This window comes from Carcharodon carcharias, chromosome 16 (genome assembly GCF_017639515.1).
Source record: "Carcharodon carcharias isolate sCarCar2 chromosome 16, sCarCar2.pri, whole genome shotgun sequence".
Classification (NCBI taxonomy): Eukaryota; Metazoa; Chordata; class Chondrichthyes; order Lamniformes; family Lamnidae; genus Carcharodon; species Carcharodon carcharias.
This window is the reverse complement of record NC_054482.1, coordinates 63,629,591-63,650,377: the sequence shown is the minus strand read 5'-3', so window position 1 is coordinate 63,650,377 and position 20,787 is coordinate 63,629,591. Positions and strand designations below refer to the sequence as shown.

Genomic DNA, 20,787 nt, shown 5'->3' with positions numbered 1-20,787 from the left:
GTACATATATTGTTCCAGAGGGTATTACCAAATCAAAATACACCAAAGACTTCATAGTATTTGTGCGAGGTGGAGCAAGTGAACATGTGACAGCACTTGCTCACAAACAGCTTCCAACTGTAGAATTGATGCAGGAATGGGGAGATGCGGTTGAGTATAATCCAGAAATCATTAAATTTAAGGTAATATTTTCACCTATTGAGTAAAGTTCAGTACTAGAATTAAATAAAAACAGTTTTCATGCACCATGTGTATTATAATCACTTAGCTGTTTATTCTCCAATGTTTCATTTAATAGGTATCTTTGTCATTTTTCTTATCATGATGTATGATAAAAGAGCACATTTTGAACACCAATACAGAGTTTTACAAAGTAGTAGGATATTAGAACACAGTCGCTGAAATCCAGTCCAAAACCTGAAGGTCTGAGGAATTGGAAAAATATTTTGTTTACCTCCCAGCAGGCAAGTTTCATATTGGCTCAGGCAAAGGTTTGGGAGCAAGTCACCCATAATCTCTCAGTCACAGTAGGTGCAAGATCAAGAGAAACCAATGAATGGAAATTTATAGAGTTGATCTTCAGTCAATTTTTCTTAGTGGAAACATTTGGCTTTATTTACAAGACAGTAGTAATAAATACACGCATTCAACAAACTCCATAACCAAGAAGTGCACTCCTCTCTCTGTAGAGGTTCCCTGCACTGCTAACACATTGGTTTACATTGATCACGTGATCTTACATCACGGATTATTCTTAAAGCTACAGTTCAACATTTCCCAAAACTATAATTACTATATTCCTCCCCCTTTAACTTTTCTGTACATTTTATATTTACATTAATATTTATCTCATGACATTACAATATTTACAAAGGTCATAAAATTACAAGCTCAGTCTTTTAGGTGGATTCCTGATCCATGTGAAACTTCACAGCTCCACGACTTCAGATTCTTTTGTGGGAAACACATTTGCTGGAATTGCATTAACATCAGGTACCTCATTAGGCACTTGCAGGTCAGTGTCTTCCAATCTGACAGAGACATTAGGCTTGTCTTTCCTTGGTTGAGCATCTTCAATAGGAATCACTGATTCAATCATGGTTAGAGGTGGAATAATATCTTTTTGACATATCTCTCTTTTTCTTAAATGATCCACATGCTTACGGGTGATCCAGACCTCCACTTCCACGTGGTATGACTATGGTCCGGTCATCAAACTTACTTTACCAGGTAACCACATCGGTCCACAACTGAAATTCTTAACATATACTGCTTCTCCAACAGTAAATTGCCTCTCATGACTGTACAAGTCATGCATTGCTTTTTGGTTCCCTTGACTTTTCTCTACCTTCCCCTCAAAATTGAGAAATATTAAGCTCAGTCTTATCCAAAGACGGCATCTCATCAATAATTCTGCAGCTTCTTTCTACGTGTCTTCTTTTTACCACAGAATTTAGTCTCCGACTTCCCTCAGATGCAATCTCAACTTGTCTTAGTTTAGTAGCTGAGTCACCCAAGACATCATTATCTGCTCAACTCTTGGAAAGTTCTATGACTTCTGCTTTCAAAGCCTCTTTAGCTTCATTTAGCTGATTCTTCAGCTTTTCTGTCTCCTTGTATCTGTTGGCTTCCTCCTGGAACCTTGAACATTGCTGCATCTTCTCTGCCAACTGGTTCTTCAGTTTGTTCAGAGAGGCGTCAAATTCTTCCTGTTTATCTTCGTACTTTTCCAGAGGCACAAACTTTGATGTGAGGGAATCTTGTAATGTGTGAAGGTCTTTCAACAGATTTTCCTTTTCTTTGCGAAGGTTACTCATTTCATTTTGAACTCTATCATTCAACAGGGTCACCTTGAGTTTATTCTGTTGTTCTTCCATGTTGTTGTTTAAGACAGTCTTCATTTCTTCAGGTTGTTGAATCTTTACACACTCCTTTTTCAAAACAGGAACTCTTCCAGCTCTCTTTTGGAATCTCATTGGCCAATAAAGGTTGATTTCCCTTAACCAATTTTACCCTAGAAGGCTTGGTCCTCTGCCTTTCAATACCGTCACTGGTAGACATGCCAATTGGTTTCTAGAATGAACAGTTGCTCTAGTGATACCTTTTACTTAGATTTCTTCACCTGTGCACGATTTCAACTTTGTAGATGTTTGTTCCAAATTTAATTCTTGACCACCTTTATTTAGATATCTGAAAGTGCATTCTCCAATTACAATGTGGAAGCTCCCAAGTCTACTTCCATTTTTAGTGCTTTACCATTCACTTGTATTTTAACAAATATTGGCTCCATCTTCCAAACTTTTATGTTGAATAATGAATAAACATCTGAATTTGTTGGTTCAGGTTTTTCTATGCTATAGACATCATTGGAGTTCGTTTGTTGTTTGGAGGCCTGTTTAAATCTCGCTTTGCACTGTCTCATTAAGTGCCTACTTCTGTGACAAAAATAACATTCTACATTTTTATATTGCCAATCGCTAGAAGAATGATTGTTTCCATGTCACTGAAAGTTATTTTTCAATTTAGTTGCTAAGCTACTTCCTCTCATTTTTCCATTAGTGGGGGCTGTTTCCTGCTTTGCAGCAGAGTCCCGGCTTTTCGCGCCACTTTTGGCTGACTGTTCCCACCTAATTTGGTGTCTGCAGCCATTTTGCACCCCTTGAATTGCTTGTGAATCCCTTACAGTGCCATCAACAGCACTATTTCTAATGCTTTCTTAAAATCAAGATTCAATTCAGCCAGCAGTCTCCGCTGTAAATTGTCTTCCATGCAGGATGCCACTTACTATTCCATGCCACATACTAAACGATCTCTGAGCATGTCATTCAGGGTTTCACCAAAATCACAATATTCCATTAGTTACTTTAATTTCACCATGTAGGTAACAATTGCCTTACCTCAGGCACTATTGCGTGAATTGAACCTGAACCTCTGCATTGTGACTGAGGTTTTGGGTTGAAAATGTCCCTTAACGAGGTCTACTAATTCACTGAAAGTCTTCAAATTTGGAGCACTGAGGGCTGACAAGCTTCAAATCAAACTGTAGGTTTTGCTCCCACAAGTACTCAAGAGGATTGGTCTCCTCTTCTTTTCTCCCGTGATTTTGTTTGCTTGAAAGAACACACAACGTTCTCTATGCTGAGACCCACCTCTGTGGTTGGCTCAAAGGGATCGATTCTGCATCGAACGGTGGCATTTCACATGAGTATATCTTCTGTTATTGTTAATGAACTTATCTCACAATCTTTGGGCGAGGTACAGCACCGAATCTGATTTAGCCTTGCCGCCAGTTTGTTATAGAGTTGATTTGCAGACAACTTTTCTTAGTGGAAACATTTGGCTTTATTTACAAGACAGCAGCAGCAACTACACACATTCAGCACACTCCATAACTAAGAAGTACTCTCCTCTCTCTGTAGAGGTTCCCCATGCTGCTAACACATTGGTTTACACAGATCATGTGATCTTACATCACATGATTATTCTTAAAGCTACAGTCCAATATTTCTCAAAAATGTAAACTACAGGAAAGGTCCCTGAATGTGATTTTTTTTTGTTAATTGTGTATTTGAATATTTTAATACCAAAATGCCTAGTGTAAAACACTGAAATAGAAAAGCAAATGATTCTGGATCAAAGCCTACAAAGCCGGTGTAAACAGCAAAACAAGGACAAACTAAAGGGGTAATTCCATTAATACAGAAAAACCTCCATTATCCAATTCTAATTATACAACAGAATTTTCATGAGATCGCACAGCTCCCTAAGAATAACATCATCTTGTCTAACATAAATGAAGTTCACAACCCAGAAGAGGTTTACATTCAGTTTAAGTTAATCATATTGTGATTGTCATCATTCCCATATAGGGTATTGCTGCACCCTAAACATAAAACAAAAATTTGTGGTCCGTCAATTATTTATCAATTACTTTATCCACTGGGGTGAAGGGTTGTTTTAAGTCGGGTAAGGTGCGGGGGCAGTGGAGGCCCACCAATGTAAATGAGAAACCAAGGGTGCCCCCTCCAATGTAAATGAAAAACTTTGATATTAGCCCTGAATGGAATAACAACATATCTGATATGTTCTAGAAGACCTTTAATTATCTGAAGTGCTTCCTTCACCATTGAATGGCTTTTTTTTTCTTTATCCTTTTCTCTCTACATATATTTTTTTCTTATTTGGTTTAATTTTCATTTTTTGTGTTTGGTTTCTTGCCCCTTTGTTTGGATTTATTTCTGTTTTTTATTGGTCTACCATTTTTCCACAAGGTCCAATATAGGTCTAGTTGAGAAAAGATCATTTGACCCATTTTAGCTCATCTATATAGAAAAATACCTAGTCCCCCCATTGCAGCATTTAATTGACTTATAGATTACTCAAAAATTTCGAAGTCCACTGTTCTACCCAAAGGTTTATTCCAAGCATTGATGAAGATGTGTTGTTGTATGAAGAAATTCTTCCTGACCAGAGTCCTAGACTTGACTACCACCAATTTCCATCAATGCTGCCTCAAGGCTTTCTCAGCTTCTTTGAATTAGTGCTTCAGATTTATTCTAGTTATTATTTAAACAATCCTTTTCAATTATAGTCGGTCAAAACTAAATGTTCCCAATTTCTCAATGCCGAAGGAGGCTTTATCTCTCAAGGGAGACAGTGACCTCCATTTGTCAGTGGCCCTGAGATCAGTTCCAACTGTGCGGGTGGGCACTCCATGCCAGTGGCTCTGAAGTTCACAGTGGCCTTCAACTTCTATGCCTCTGGCTCTTTCCAGGGCTCAGTGGGGGATCTGTGTGGAGTCTCCCAATCAGATGTCCATAGTTGCAACAAACTGGTGACAGACGCTCTGTTCAGGCATGCATCAACTTCCATTCATTACAGTACGGACAAGACCTGCCAGGCATAGCGAGCCAGAGGCTTTGCAGCGATTGCTGGGTTCCCCCGCGCGCTAAGTGCCATCGAATGCACACATGTGGCCATCAAAGCACCAGCTGGTCAACTGGGTGCCTTCATCAACAGGAAGGGCTTCCACTCCATGAATGTGCAGATAGTACGTGATCACAAAATGCAGATTCTGCAAGTCTGTGCAAGGTAACCAGGCAGCTCCCATGACACTTACATCCTGAGACACTCCCAGGTGCCGGGCTCTTCAGTGCTCCAGCCCGACTGGATGGAAGGCTGCTGGGTGACAAGGGCTATCCCCTGAAAAATGTCCCATGATGCTTCTCCACCACCCAAGAACAGAGGCCGAGCAGAGGTGCAACAGGAGTGGTGATAGAGAGAACAGTAGGTCTTCTGAAGATGCGCTTCCGATGCCTGGACCATTCAGGGGGTGCACTGCAATGCCCCCCAGAGTGTGTGTCACTGATAGTGGTTGAATGCTGCACTTTCCACAATCTGCCACTGGCAAGGGATGACCCAATGGAGGAAGATGAAGTTGACACAGTTGCGCAGGCCACAGATGATGAGTCCAGTAGTGAGTCAAAGGACAAGCACAGTTAGGAGAACACCGAGGGCATGGACGCTGACCTGAGTAACATCCAGAGAGGCAGGGACACCTGGGATGCTTTGACCCAATGCTCCTGCAGCTAGCCTACCTAATAAGAACCACCACTACATGCGAGGGCTGTAGGCTCCATACTCAATCCCAGAGAGGACCATTTCCTTGGCCACCAACATACACTCTGTGCCTGTGTAATGAAGTTTCAGGAGGCATACATCCATCGTTATATAATGGCTTACCTGCTCTAACAGAATAAATGAAGTATACAGAGCCCAATAGCACAAAATAACATCTCATTTAATTGTGCATGTGAAACATATCTGAAATGAACATAAACTGGTGCTCTTTGTCACACCATTAAAAAAGTTAAAGCAAAATGGGGGAACAAAATATCGCCCATGATAAGGCCATCTTATGCTTAACAATGCTTTACATTTATGTTTGTGGGAGCTACGTCTAGGTGCTCTCCGCTCGCTGGCACTGACATTGGAGACAGCCTGCTCACTCTGCTGTCTTGCTGGCCTTGATGACCTTGGCGGTCATCCTCTGTCCCGTGGAGCCTGTGAAGGCCCTGCCTGGGAGGGGACAACCAGTGCCACAGCTGCCCAGTTGCCACAGCTCATCAGATGCCACAGTCACTGGCAGAGGGACAGAGGAGCTGCTGGATAGGCACCTAGCTGGGATACTGGGTGCCCAATCTATCTCTCACACTGACACTGACCAGTGTGGGCTTTCAGGTCCGAGCGCAACCCCAGGGACTCATGATTGGAGTAGCCTCTCCATGAGAGTCACCACTCTCTCCATAGAGGAGGCATTGCGCTCGGCCATGAGTATCAATGAGTGATCATGCTCTGCAGGGACTCCTCCCTAATGGACAATATGGCATGCATTCCCTCATGTATCTCCGCCAGATTCTCCCGAGCACCCTGCTGCACTTCCAGCATCTGCTGCCTAATGGATGACTCCAGAAGCCTATCATTAGCCATTGACTGAACATTGTCCTGGTCTCCAGCAGTCCTCCAATGGCCGGTGTCCTCGGCACTCTCTGCCTCTGCCTGTACGTCAAGCGAGTGTGAAGTGCCCTCGCCAATGTGCACTGAGATACTAAGCGATTATCTTATGCCCACCGAGGTGCTGGTATCTGTGCTGGTGCCTGCTTGACGGAGAGGGTGTGGCGCAGGTGCGTGGTGAGTATGGTGGTCCTCAGGGGTGGGCCTTCAAGATCCTCATGGCAAGCACCTGCTGGTGAGCCTAAAAGGGAGAAGAAGGACATGTAATCAGTTTTAGTCATGACACTGGTGAGACAACAGATGTCTGCACCATGATGCCCTCGTCTTTCATTATCAGTGGGGACTCCAGCTTCAAGGCTTGCATCAATATAGAGTCAACACTATGGTGGTTGCAATAGCTGACATTCTCAGCTTAGTGCGCTGCACGTTTACCTTTGCCTGGCACCCCAACCTCACCATGGTCGGTTGACCGAGGTGCATGTCACCTCTCCAGCTCCAGTGCCCCCTGCTCATAGCGCGTCAGGATTAGGAGCTGTGGGGGACGCCCACCAGTCCATGACCTCTGAATACTGTTATGGGATGTCTCATCCTGAAAAGATAGAGGAACATTGATTAGCCCACTCTCTACCTGCAGCACCATTGCAGCCTGGCCAACCCTAGCTGAGGAACACCTGGCAGGCCTCAGTCGATTTGTGGCCCTTGAGCCGCAAGGCACTCAGTCCACACAGCAGGGGCTCACCCTCTTGGCCAGCTCCGGTGTCATTGATAGTTGCCACTCACACTCGAACAACCCTCAGGTCCACGGGGCGGGGGTTGGATGGGTGTGGTGGCCAGCCCTTAACTGTTCTGCACACTGACCAATCCCAACATGGTACTCATCCTTCCTGAGCGCAGCAGATTGTTGAGGTGCTTCCGGCACTGCACCTATGTGTGCCTCATAACGTCATGGCTGCTCACCCTGGATACCACCTCCTCCCAGGCCTTTTTGGTGAGGCACGGGGGCCTCTTCCTCCCATCTCTGGGGACAAGGGTTTCCTTCCTGGCTGCACATCCTCCAAGAGGGCAGCGGGACACTTGTTGGAGAAACGCGGTGCCAACGGCCCTGCCGATCTGCCCTCCCGCCTGCCGTGTCAAACCGCACTAGAATCCATCTTCACTTCAGCGTCGTTCTGTGGCAATCTTCCAGAGGCTGCCTGAGCCACTTTTGAATCAGCCACTGGGTCGCCATTGGACCCGGTAGACATCATGCCCCTGCCCGCCCCTTCTCGAAGCTTCCCCAGCAGCCTTCCACACTGGGCGGGCCTTAATTGGCCCACCAGCATGAAATCATGGTGCCATGTCGATCATGGGCAGAAGTCGGCTTCATGACCACCCCTGCCCGCCCCCGCCAAGCCCACACGCCAAGGGCAAAATTCTGCCCATGGAGTAAATATAAACACTCTTGAAGGGCAGATAAGGTTTGTTTGACTGTCATGACGTTGCAAATCACATGCAATGACATTGAAGCTTTGGTAGAACAGTCTTCAGGTTTCTTGAAACCCCCCACTCTAGGCTGCAAAAAATCTAGCTACAGCTGTCGGTACAAATGAAAAAACACCAGCTGCTTGACTGCTTTGATTGACAGGCCAGGTGATATAGCATCTGTCTGAACCTTTTCAGTTGTTATTTATTGTTATCATTTCCCTAAAGGCTCTTTATGAATGCTTGGCTGACTCTTAAAAAGCTGAGATTATTCTCAAGTGTTATTACAGCTGTATCCATCCAGACAAGTGGAGAGTTTCCAGCACACCCCTGAACTGTGCTTCACTGGTGGTGGACTGTCTTTGCAGAGTGAGGAGATGAGTCACACACCACAGAATACTCAGCCCATGACTTTCTGTAGCTGCAATAGCTGTAATGTAGCTGGTCCAGTTGTTTCATTCCTTTGATATTTTTTATTTCACTTTATTTTCATTTATCTGCAAACATGTGATTTGCAATGCTGTGAACTAAAGATACCACTGCTTGATTGCAGACAGCTGATCCATCAGTTGATATCTAGACTACATGTGCTACCGGAGTACTTGAGGAGTATGTTACTCTATAATTATTGCCCTTTTATCTCCATTGTCTTGTTCTCTCTAGCCAGCTACCCTAGAGTAAAAGGGCACTTACATCCAAGCCTTGTCTGAGCTGACCACAGAATGTGTGTAATTATGATGAGTGGATAATGGGATGCTGCAACATACTATCTTGTTCCGGACCACTAGCCATCCTTGAAAGACTGTTCTACCAAAGCTTCAATGCCAGAAAAGTGACAAATGTTAGAATGTCAACTTCATTGCATACCTTCAAACAGAACTTGCATTGAAAGATGTTGTACATGATGCTACTGTGGATAAATGTGTAAATGAGTGGAAAGGGGAATAAGACATAACATGAGCAAAATGATAGTTGTCCTGAGTTTTTCTTCATCTTTATTTCCTCAATATTTCTAAATGCATGTCTGCCCATGCTAGTGTCCTCCAAGGGAGCCAAAGGCTTGTGATTTTTGGGCCCACTGCTACTGTCTTCTCTTGTATTTTTTGTCATTTTGTCATCTAAACAGAGAAGTAATTTTAATATAAAAACTGAAATTGCTGACAATACTCAGCAGGCCTGGCAGTATCTTAATATCGACAGAGGCACAGTTAACATTTCAGGCTGATGACCTTCTATCAGAATTCTGCTGCTTGACCTGCTGAGTATTTTCAGAATTTTTTTTTATTCCAGATTCCCAGCATCCATAGTATTTTGCTTTAGTTATTTTGACAAGTTCTAAATTGAAGAAAAACCAGCAAGAGTCCAACCCTGCAGCCAATTCTGCTTTTTACTTTTTACTTGCTGGCCACATATCATATAGCTAGGCTGTGTTCTGTGTGGAAGACTGCTAAATCTGTTAATGTACCAATAATTTCAGTTGAAAATTCCACCTTGACTGTTTCTGCTTGAGTATGCATGGTAAACAATGGAATACTGCAAGGTTATCTTAGGATTTAATATGTGCCACCTGTATTCTGTGCAGCAGGTTGACAGGCAACAACTTCTGACAATATAATTGAGACATCTACCAAGTACTTTTGTGTCTTGTACATTGGGAACTTTCATGGATTCCACCACTATGTCTCCCATATCCTGTGGGCACAGTGCATTGATCCTGGGCAACATCCCCCCTTGAAGGAATTAAAATTCCTATGGGAAGGGTGCCTAGAGGCAACCTTACTCACCCTCACCTCATGCAGCAGTACCTCTACTTCCCCACCCATGAAACAGGGGTTTTGAAAGCCGCATCATCCTGTCGCAAGTCCACGTATTTAATTTTCATGTCTCCACATTTATGTTGCCAACAATCACTTCTTTTGCCCAACATAGCCTTTGGAAAGATGCCGTTACTTCTGAATTTTACAATGCCATTGGAAGTTCTGCAAAAAAATGATTGTCGCTGTGTATAGCCACTTACTGTTAAGATGCTCTTTGAATCAGCAATTCAACTAGTCCCTCCTTTGATCTTTCCTCTCGGCTTTCAGCTGTTGGCCCCATAACCTTTGCTCAAAACAGATATGTCTTTTTGTAATGCAAAATCATGTGAAGGAGCATCAGGATCAAAAAGATCATCATTAATATTTTCCTATTCATTTACTGTTTATTTATGATTTGCAAACTCCTTTGATTTTCCAAATGACCCACCTCAGGGACTGACCAAATCTATTCTTATATATCTGCCTGTGCCAGTCTTATTATCTGCCAAGAAATGGATGCATCTGTGTGGTGGATTCCCCCTTCAGTCATCTCTCCCTCCCACTTATGAGGCACATCCCACTCACTCACTTAGACCAGAACTTTTATTAAATGGAAATAATTGTTATAAGCTAGGTTCCCACCAGTCTGTGACTTACCCTAGCTCTGTCATGTACAAGATTTTTTTATATAATGTAAGTAATATGTTTTTACTAATTCTACATATTTTTTCTTTTTCTTTGCAGCCAGTACCTCTTTATGAACTAGTCACTTCAAATACATTTCAGAATGCCCATAAGATCAAAGGCAACATGAGGCGAGCCCTAGAGGAGTACCTGATTGAATCCAGTTCTTGTCGATGTGCTCCATGTCAAAACAATGGTGTTGTTGTTCTTAAAGGTACAAAGCTATTAGTGACTGGTAGACAATGAAGGACATTATTCTTCTACAATAACAATTTTAATTATTTCCTTTCAAACAGTCAACATACCAAGATAATTACAAAATCCTTGCTTACAACCACAGTAATATGTAGTGCAAGTTTTCAGATTGTCACTGGGAGGGTGATATACCACTTTTGATAGAAAACAGAATAATGCATTTTTGCATGATAATGTAACAAGGTCACATTCTCAAAAATCACTGCCCTTCCCTTGATTGTTAATGATCATTAATTGCGATGAAGACTCAAAATTCTTAATTAAAAAATAAATTTTACCATCATTCTTTAAAAGTAGAAATTATAATGCGAACCATTGCTTTACAATGGCTGCATAAGGATTCTCCTGTATTTCTATTGGCACTTTGAGGATTACATTCAATGGTTCCTTCCATTTTTCCAAAGGAATGACAAACTAGTAGCCATGATTATAATAAACACAACGGCCTGAATCTTCTGGTCGGCGCGCAGGGCCCACCCCCGCACATCGACGCATGAAATGAAGCATGGTGATGTCCGGCATGCTTCCTGACCTCACTGCACGTCATTCAGATCTTCAGTTCAGCGAGCGAGCACCGGAGTCAGCTGCGCGCCCGCCGAACTGTCAAAGGCCTATTAAGGCCATTAATCAACTAATTGAGGCCCTTGTAAGGGCTGCCCGTCCAATCTTAAGGTTGGCGGGCAGGCGAAGAGCCCAGGCGGACTTCACATTTTTCAAGGAACCTCATCCACAGGCGGGTTGAGGTTTCATGAAGACTTTATAACTTTAATAAGAATTTTTAACAAAATTCATAAACATGTCCCAGCTCACGTGACACTGTCACATGAGGGGACATGTCTGAATAATTTTTTTATTCTTTATTTCAAGTTTACACAATCAGATTAATCTCCCTGAGGCAGCTCCTGAGGCAGGCGCGCAAAAGAGCACAGGCCCCGACTCTCCCTCCTTCCCCTGCCCGCACAGAGGGCACTGAGGACTTCTGGGTGCTCGTCTTGCTGGGTGGGCCTTAACTGGCCCCCCAAGTAAAATGGCAGCACGCAGCCAATCGCAGGTGGCAATCAGCTGCGCGCCGGCTCCCGCCCAGCCCACACAACAGGGAGAAAATTCTCCACAATAGGATCCACACTTTGCTGCTTCACTCCTTGCAATCATCTGGATAAAACTGTAGCAATTAAAGGCTACAGAATAAAAAATTGTTGTCAAACATCAGTAATGAAAGTATTATATCATTGCAGGAACCCAATGTGTCTGTATATGTCCTGTTGGTTTTCATGGAACTGCCTGTGAGAAGTCAACCAGGGAGGGTAAGCATTACTAATTGTGTTAAGGAGAGAAATAATCATTTTACTTTTAACACCAGAAGGTAACATCTTGCAAAACCAGACCAATAGCCAATACAGCATGGTGTTATAGAAGCAGCAGGATGCACTTTGCAGAGACAGGTTTATATCCATCATCCTTTGTTTGCTGAATCCCAATTTCAGCCACATTGCAATGAGAAAATTGGAAACCAGCTGCTTCCCATAAATAAAGGAAATAGGATGGACGGTCAGCCTGTACTTCTGTTATGTCCCAACATTGCCCACTTTTACAGCAACTTGCTATCATGGTATAGGGAGAGCAAAATGGGAGAGCAAAATAACTTCAAAATTAAAACCGAGTTTTTGTAAAAACAGATTGTTAATTTTTTGGCTTAGAGTTGATCTGTTCGTTTTATGAATTTCCACACATTAAATTTGTTGATATCAAAAAGTCATGTAAGAAATGTAGTAAAACGAATGCCATAGCATATTTCTTCTTGATTTAGATGTTGCTGTTGATGGGAAGTGGAGCTGTTGGTCATCTTGGTCTGAATGCAGAAGTAGACAAAGGACAAGGACGCGACAGTGCAATAATCCCCCACCTGAAAATGGTGGCCAAACATGCAAAGGAGATAATCAGCACATAATATCATGCTAATGAGGAAACAATGCTCTTTATTGGCCTTCTTCACAGCTTCAGATTTTGGTTCCAAAAATATTTCTATCAAATGTAAAACCTTGTTTCAGTGGAAGAGAACATTTTGCTGCAGTAAAAGTAAAATGTAATTAAAATACTTGGTTACACAATGGTTAATGAAAGTAAATGGAGATAGCTTAAACAGGACAGTTAAATAAAAATCAATTCATCTGTAAGACTAAACAGTTTTTCACCTGCTTTTCTTTATGAATAGATGTATTTATATACATTCGGTTATTGAGCTTTGGATTTAACATAAAGGGTCATGTCAGAAACTCTGGGTGTACTACATATCCAACAGGCTGATTCAACCAACAAACCAAGAAACATTTCACAGCTGGCATACACAGGAGGGTCAATTAATAGTATTAGTGGAAAATCAGAAGATAATTAAACTGCTTTGTATACTTTGCAGGTGGAGATGATGTGCCACTTAATTGAAAGAATTAGGCATCACATCCAAAAACAAATGTATGAAGATAGTATCTAATTATTGTTCTTATAGACTAAAGAATTGTGAAGTATTGTGAAAAAAATCTTATGACTTCCAAGGCTCAGTTGCTAAGTCCAAGCCAAGGATTAATTCTCGCAAATATGGTTAATTAATTGATCTTGGCTAAAGTGGCAGTTGAAGTTCTACAACTCGAGTAAGGAGGGCGTAGTGTGTCCGTTTCACTATCCAATGCTATGCATTGTCTTAAAGTGAGGAGATGATCAAGTTTGGCTATATACCATCAGTCACTGTTTAGCTTCACCCATCAAGAATGATCACTTGATCAAGACAACAGAAGACAGTGCCTGTAGAACTTTTCCCAGCAAGACCCAAAATTGGCCAGAATTTTCCGGCTGACATGTGGGTGGCGGAGCCCACATGTCAGCGCTTAAAATGTCACACGCTGACATTGCACGAGCATCCCAATGTCAGCGCATGGCATCGCGATATTTCAGTCAGCGGATGCACTCAGCAGCGAGGCGTTCGCCCACCATTAATTGAAGGCCTTGTTAAGGCCCTTAACTTGTCAATTGTCCTGGATTTTGAGGGGCCCATGCAACCTTCAGGTCGGAGCATGGGCCCAATGGGCAGGCGGGTAGGAGACTTTTTAAGAAAACTCATGCAATGTCAGGATATGCGGACTCAGAGGGGTTGTTAATGTTTTACACAAAGTTTTAATTGCTGAAAGTGTTTAAAAGTTGCCTGTGTGATTGTTAGCAGTTCTCATCAATTTCCAAGAGCTTCTTGTGTACTTTGAAACCAGTCTGCAGACAGTAATCTTTCTCGGGCCTGCAGCTTTCCGGAGGCCTCCATTTAGCCTGGGGGTATGGGTTTTGACCTCACCACTGGAGGCAGCTCCTGAAGAGGAAAGGAGGGATAGAATAAGGAGGAGGCCAGGACTGGACAATCAGCCTCCAGGGGAGCCACCTTTGGGAGGCCAGGCACAGGCACAAGGGGCACAGGGTCAAGAGGTTGTCCAAGGTGCAAGGGGCCGCAGAAGACGTCACTATCCTGCTGCCAGGGTATACAGGCAGCAAAGCAGCTACCACAATATGACTGAGGTGCAGTGCCGAAGGAGGCTTCGACTCCCAAGGGGGACAGTCAACTATATCTGTCAGATTATTGGCCTCGAGATCTCCCCTAACTGTGTGGGTGGACACCCCATGCCAGTGACTCTGAAGCTCACAGTTGCCCTCCACTTCTATGCCTCTGGCTCCTTCCAGGGCTTGGTGGGTGATCTTTGCAGTGTCTCCCAATCAGCTGTCCACACTTGTGTCAAGCAAGTTACAGATGCTCTGCTCAGACGGGTATCCACCTTCAACCATTTCAGCTGCAACCAGGCAAGTCAGGCACAGCGAACCAGAGGCTTCCTGGCCATTTCTGGCTTCCTCTGCATCCAGAGTGCTACAGACTGTACACATGTGGCCATCAAGGGGGCAGCAGGTGAGCCCAGTGCCTTCGTCAACAGGAAGGGCTTCCACTTCATGAACATGCAGATAGTGTTATATCACAGAATGCAGATTTTACAAGTCTGTGCAAGGTTCCCAGGCAGCTCCCACGACGCCTACATCCTCAGACACTCCCAGGTGCCGGGGCTCTTCAGTGCTCTGGCTCGGCTGGATGGTTGGCTGCTGGTGACAAGGGCTATCCCCTGCGAAGGTGGCTCGTGATGCCACCACTATGCCGTCAAAGAACAGAAGCTGAGCAGCGCTACAATAGGAGCCAGGGCACCACAAGGACTGTGGTGGAGAAAGCCATTGGTCTTCTCAAGATGCGCTTCCGTGGGGCGCACTCCAGGATCCCCCAGATTGCGTCTCTCTGATAGTGGTAGTCTGCTGGGCCCTGCACAATCTTGCGCTGGAAAGGGGGGGATGCAGTTGACGATGAAGACCTTGACACAGTGGATGAGGCTGCACACGATGAATCCAGCAGTGCCTCAGAGGATGAGGCAGCACAGGGCGATGATGAGGGGCAGAACAACGACCCGCATTTACACCAAGGAGGCAGGGACACCTGCGACAATTTAATCCAAAGAACCTTCAGCTAGCTCCACACACATGGATCAGCAGGAGCAGCATTGCCTGACACTTCCACACGTGGTACTTCGATGCTACATCTTCCACCTGTTCAGCTGCAAATAAAGGCTTAATACAGAAACATCAATGTCCACTCAAACACTCATGATAAATATGTGAAAAAGAAAAATGCACCATAAACAAAAGACACTCAGCCATGGTAACAAAGGTGGACTTTATTGTGTCCAAAAGAAAAGAACACAGCACTTTTTTGCAACAAGAAAAATATGGCTGCCTATTCTAAGGCCAACACAAAGTCACCAGTGACATATCCGGGGAATGCCTAAGGTGCCTTATGCTTACATTTTTGGGTACTACGTCTGTGTGCCTCCCCATTGCTCGGAGTGGCTTGAGAGAAACCTGCTGACTCTGCTGTCCTATTGGCCTCGATGACATTGGCAGGCGTCCTCTGGCCCATGGAGCCTGTGATGGCCCCACCTGGGAGGGAATGGCCAGTTCCTGAACTGGCACCTCCCCAGTTGTCGCAGCCTCAGCGGAAGAAATGTTGACTGGCAGAGGGGCAGAGGAGCTGCTGCCTTCATCCAGAGCACCATGAGAGGAGCTCGCAGCGACGACAGGTTGCTGCTGCACCGATGTGAGGTCCCTTTCGACCGCCCTGATCACCACAGATGCATGTCGTCCACAACATCTCCCACATTGGGAATGACCACCCGTGGCCAGTACTGTTGTGAGGGCTTGCAGGTCAGAGCGTAACCCAATCATAAAATGTTCCATTTGATTGAAGCCCCTCTCTGTGTGAGTCGCCAATCTTTCATTGCAGGAAGCCTGAAGCTCTGCCCTGAGGGCCAAACCTTCACGTGCACTCTGCCTGGACTCTTCCGTCGCAGAGAGCAACTGAAGCATTCCCTCATGCAACCCTGCTAGATGCAAACACACTTCCTGCCACCTGTCCTGCAGCTGCTTCATTGGGGACAACTCCAGAGGCAAGTCATCAGTGCTGGACTCAGCATCTGCCTCGTCCCCTGCAGCCCTCCAGTTGCTGGCGCCATCAGCACTTTCTGCCCCTACCACCTCCTCCAGCAATTGTGTGACCCGGGACACTAGCCAATGGTAAAGTCCCCACCGAGGTGTGTGTGTCTGCGCTGGTGCCTGGCTGGCTGAAATGATGTGCCGCAAGTTGCACATGTTGGCCTTCAGGTGTGGAGCGGTGTCGACACGCGGGTCGCTCTGGTGCTCCGATGGTGATGCTGAAATTAACAACAAGGACAGTACATCAATTAGCATACATTCAGTTTAACCTTTCCTCCCTTTCTCCCCCAGCCTCATAAGTCGCTCACCCTTCTGGACCCTAAGGAGAAGGACATTGGTGAGGCAGAAAAGAGTCAAGACGGGCCCCAACCATTAAATGCACATGTGCAGACAGGCTGGTCAGATGGCCTCAGGAATGCCACATGGCATGTTACGAACCATAGGAGTGGGGAGAGTGCAGAGGTACCTGACCTGGATGCATTGTGGCCTGGATAAGTGTGGGGCTGAGGAAACATCGCAAACAGTTGTGACATTTGCCGTCAATCACAGGAGGTTGAGAGGTCACATTATTGGTCTTCATTCCGTAGGCAGGGGTGTAGACTGGGCAGAAGGCAACATTTCCCCTTGGCGCAGGGATGAGTAACGTGGTGGCATTCATCTAAGTTGAGTGCCATGAGTTTCACAGCTGAGGTGCTGAAGGCCTTTTGGACAAAGTAATGTGGGGTGCACTGGCTGAAAGGGTGTTGGAGGTCCCAAACTCCCTCAGATGAAATAAGTCTTTGGCTGTGCAGCAGTGATCCAATGGCTTGTTAGACCATGGTGATAGTGGTCACAAATGGGATAAGGTGACTTTGGAAGGTGGTGGAGACATGATTCCTCAAGGGGACGAGGGTCCCTTCTGTATGACCCACACGTCAGAATGTCTCAGTCTGTGAATGAGCAGTGTTTCAGCATTAACGATTGCAGCAACCATCAGTGGTTTGGATGGTGGGCAGACAAAATGGATGGGACTGTGGACCTCAAATACCTACCCGCTGGACCCCAGCCTCGCTGCCCCCAGCCGCCCTGGCCTCCTGACTCCTGCCCAGCTCCATGGCCTGCTCTTCAAAGGGTGTGAGGCGTTGGACAAGGGCGCACCCACCTCGAGTCCTCTGGCACTCCTGGGCATTGTGGTGACTTCTCGCCTGCAAAACAGAGAAGAGGATTTATTGGGGCTGCTTGCTCATGTACTCTGCACATGCACGCCGCACCCCAACCACAGTGGCCTATCTGAGGCCTCCAGCGGCTCCTGTCCACACTGCTGGTGATCAGTCCCCAGAAGATAGTACGGCTGGTCCCAACCCCCTCCCCCAACGGCCACCTTGGACACATTTGGCGTCCATCACTTTGAATAGTACACGGGTCTTAACGGCCATGGCAAGGAGGCACAACCAGGTGGCACTTGTCCAAAACACCTTGAGGCACCCCTTGCACCATCTCATTACCATCAATATGACATGTGTTGGAGTTCTGAGTACGTGTCTAGCAGCCTCCCCTGCAGGTTGTCCCCAGACTACTCAAATGCCACAAACACCAACATATGCTGCAGAGAGAACCCTTCTTCTCCTCAACCACTAAGGCTGGTGTAAGCATGGTCAGTACCCATTTGCCCACCCAGTGTGTGACAGATGCCCTATGCAGTAACAACAGCAAGACATGGTGGGGGGGCTCAAAGGCTAAGGTTGCCTTCTGGGTCAAATGGCCAAGACAGACATGGTACTCACCCGCCCAAAGTGCTGCAAATCATTGAATCTTTTCCTGCACTGGGTGCCAGTGCACCGCACATCATCATGGGTGCTTACGGTGTCACCCATCTCCTCCCACGCCTGGCTGGTTTCATGGGGGGCCCTCCTCCTCCCATCCTCAGGATACAGAATGTGCCGACAGATGTTGATGTCAGGTAAGCATCCCAACGTCAACGTGCAGTCACGTGATATTTCATTTGGCGGGCATGTGCCGGAGTCAGCAGCGTGCCCGCCAACAATTGAAAGGCCTGTTAAGGCCACTAAATTATCAATTAAGTTCAATTTTTCGCAGCCCGTCCAACCTTACAGTTGGTGGGCAGGTGAAAAGGCCAAGCAGCCTTTGCACTTTTACGAAATTTCATCCACAGGTGGGATGAGGTTTCCTAAAGCAAATAAAAATAAAATAAAAAATTTAAAACTTAATTAACAACACTTCCTTGCTCATGTGACAGATTCATATGAGGGGGCATGTTTCATTATGTTTTTATTTGCCTCGGAGATTATGAAGCGCTCACTCGCGCGTATGTGCCCAGCTCGCAATACCCCCCCAGCCCCCGCCCGCATAGGCAGTGATGAGCGCTGCCGCTTGCATTTCACACTGGGTGGGCCTTAATTGGCTGCCAGTGTGAAATTGCCTTCCGGCCATGATCATGACCTGCTTCCCGGCCACACCTACCCACCCCCACCGAGCCCACCTTACATGGGTGAAATTCTGCCCCAGAAGTGCATTTCACATCCTTTTTGTAAAGAAATTGTGTGTCAAGTTGGATAGCCCCCAAAATCAGTTGTGGGAATTGCAGTGGAGACTCAGTCATTGTACATATTCAAAGTTAAGTTAGACAATGGAGCCAAGGGTGATAAACGGATTTAAGGACACTGGAAGATTTGCCTGTCAATGACAAGAGAAGGAGTCACCAGAGTGGGCATTGCTGCTTGAAGTCGGTTCAGGAATTCCCAGAAGACTGAAGGAACTGAAATTCGACAAATACTGAACGTTATAACTGAGCAAAACAGGGAAATGTGAGCCCATTGGAAACTGGGAGTAACATTGGGCTGGTTCAAATTAGAATTGTGCGGAGAATGCATTGTAAAATATAAACACAGCATGGGGTTTTCAGTCATGTTAGGAAGTTAAGGGGGATATCTTTTCTCTAGCTTCGTGTACTAGTTGTCTACTAAGTAATGTTTAGTCTATTGATTTTAGTTTGTTTGCTACTGTAGTCTTCCGACTAGGCACTTTACAGCCTTTCGGACTGAATATTGAATTCAACAACTTTAGATCTTGAACTCCCTCCTCCATCCCCACCCCCTTTCTGTTTCTTCCCCCTTTCTTTTGTTTTTTCCAATAATTTATATAGATTTTTCTTTTCCCACCTATTTCCGTTATTTTTAAAGCTTTTATGTCCCGCTAGTCTTTCCACCCCACCCCAACTAGAGCTGTACCTTGAGTGCCCTACCATCCATTCTTAATTAGCCCAGTCGTTTAGATAATATCACCAACTTTAACACCTAGGTGTTCTTTTGTTCTATTGGTGACATCTTTTAATGATCTGCTTCTATCACTGCTTGTTTGTCCCTACAATCACACCAACCCCCTCCACTTCTCTCTCTCTCTCTCTCTCCGCCCCCCCACCCCCCCCACCACACACACCTTAAACCAGCTTATATTTCAACTCTTTCTTGGACTCAAACTTAAGTTCTGTCGAAGGGTCATGAGGACTCGAAACGTCAACTCTTTTCTTCTCCGCTGATGCTGCCAGACCTGCTGAGTTTTTCCAGGTAATTCTGTTTTTGTTTTGGATTTCCTGCATCCGCAGTTTTTTGTTTTTAAAACTTCAAATCTTGTCATGTGATCCTTTGAGTTTCTGATCAATGGTAACTCCCAGCATTTTAATGGTGAGGATGCAGCAACAGTATTGCAGTTAAATGTACAGGGAAGATGGTTAGCTTCTTTCCCTTTGTTGCAGATGGCCATTGCCTGGCACTTGCGTGGTCTGAATGCTACTTGCCACTTAACATCCCAAATCTGAATGTTGTCCAGGTCTTGTTGCATGCTGGCATGGATTAGGAGCTGTGAATAGCACTAACACTGTGCAATTGTACAAGCTTGATGGGCCATATGGTCTTCTTCTGTGCCTAATTGTTAGTTGCTTTTCTAATTTCTTGCTGTACCTGTATACAAACTTGCTGTGACTCAGGATTCACAGATAATTCTGAATATCCACATTTCCCAATCTCTACCATTTAAAAAATATTCTGCTTTTCAGTTTTTCCTACCAAAGTGAATAACTTTATGGGCAGACTTTTCTGCTTGATGTGTGGGGGGCGGGCCCCACACATCAGCAAGTAAGATGACACGCAGTGACGTCGGGCGAGCGTCCCGACGTCACTGCGCGCCATTGCGATATTTCGTTGGCCAGGCATGCGATGAAGTGCAACGCGTGCCCGCCATTAATTAACAAGCTAGTTAAGGCCCTTAAATCGGCAATCGACACCGATTTTCAGGCGCCCTTGCGATCTTCAGCTCAGTGCACGGGCACAATGGGCAAGCGGTTAAGTGACTTTTTAATAAAACTCATCCACAGGCGGGGTAAGAGGGATCAGTGGGGTTGTCAATCTGGCCTGTGAGTATTTATTGCAGAAAGTTTTTTAAACTTGCCTGTGCGATCTGTAGCAGTTCAGAACGAATTCCAGCAGCTTTCTCTGTACTTTAAATCTTCAGCTCAGCACTCTGCAGT

The 20,787-nt window shown here is 45.1% G+C and overlaps 1 protein-coding gene across 1 annotated transcript in view; it reads left to right on the top strand.

Moving 5' to 3' along the window:
- dab1a (DAB adaptor protein 1a) overlaps positions 1–12,668 on the top strand; it is a 198,241-nt gene extending 185,573 nt beyond the window's left edge. The window contains exons 22-25 of the mRNA XM_041207818.1: positions 19–182; positions 10,515–10,668; positions 11,945–12,013; positions 12,517–12,668. Of these exons, the coding sequence (XP_041063752.1) occupies positions 19–182; positions 10,515–10,668; positions 11,945–12,013; positions 12,517–12,668 (539 nt within the window). The remainder of the gene's footprint in view (positions 1–18; positions 183–10,514; positions 10,669–11,944; positions 12,014–12,516) is intronic.
- The last annotated feature ends 8,119 nt before the right edge of the window (positions 12,669–20,787 follow it).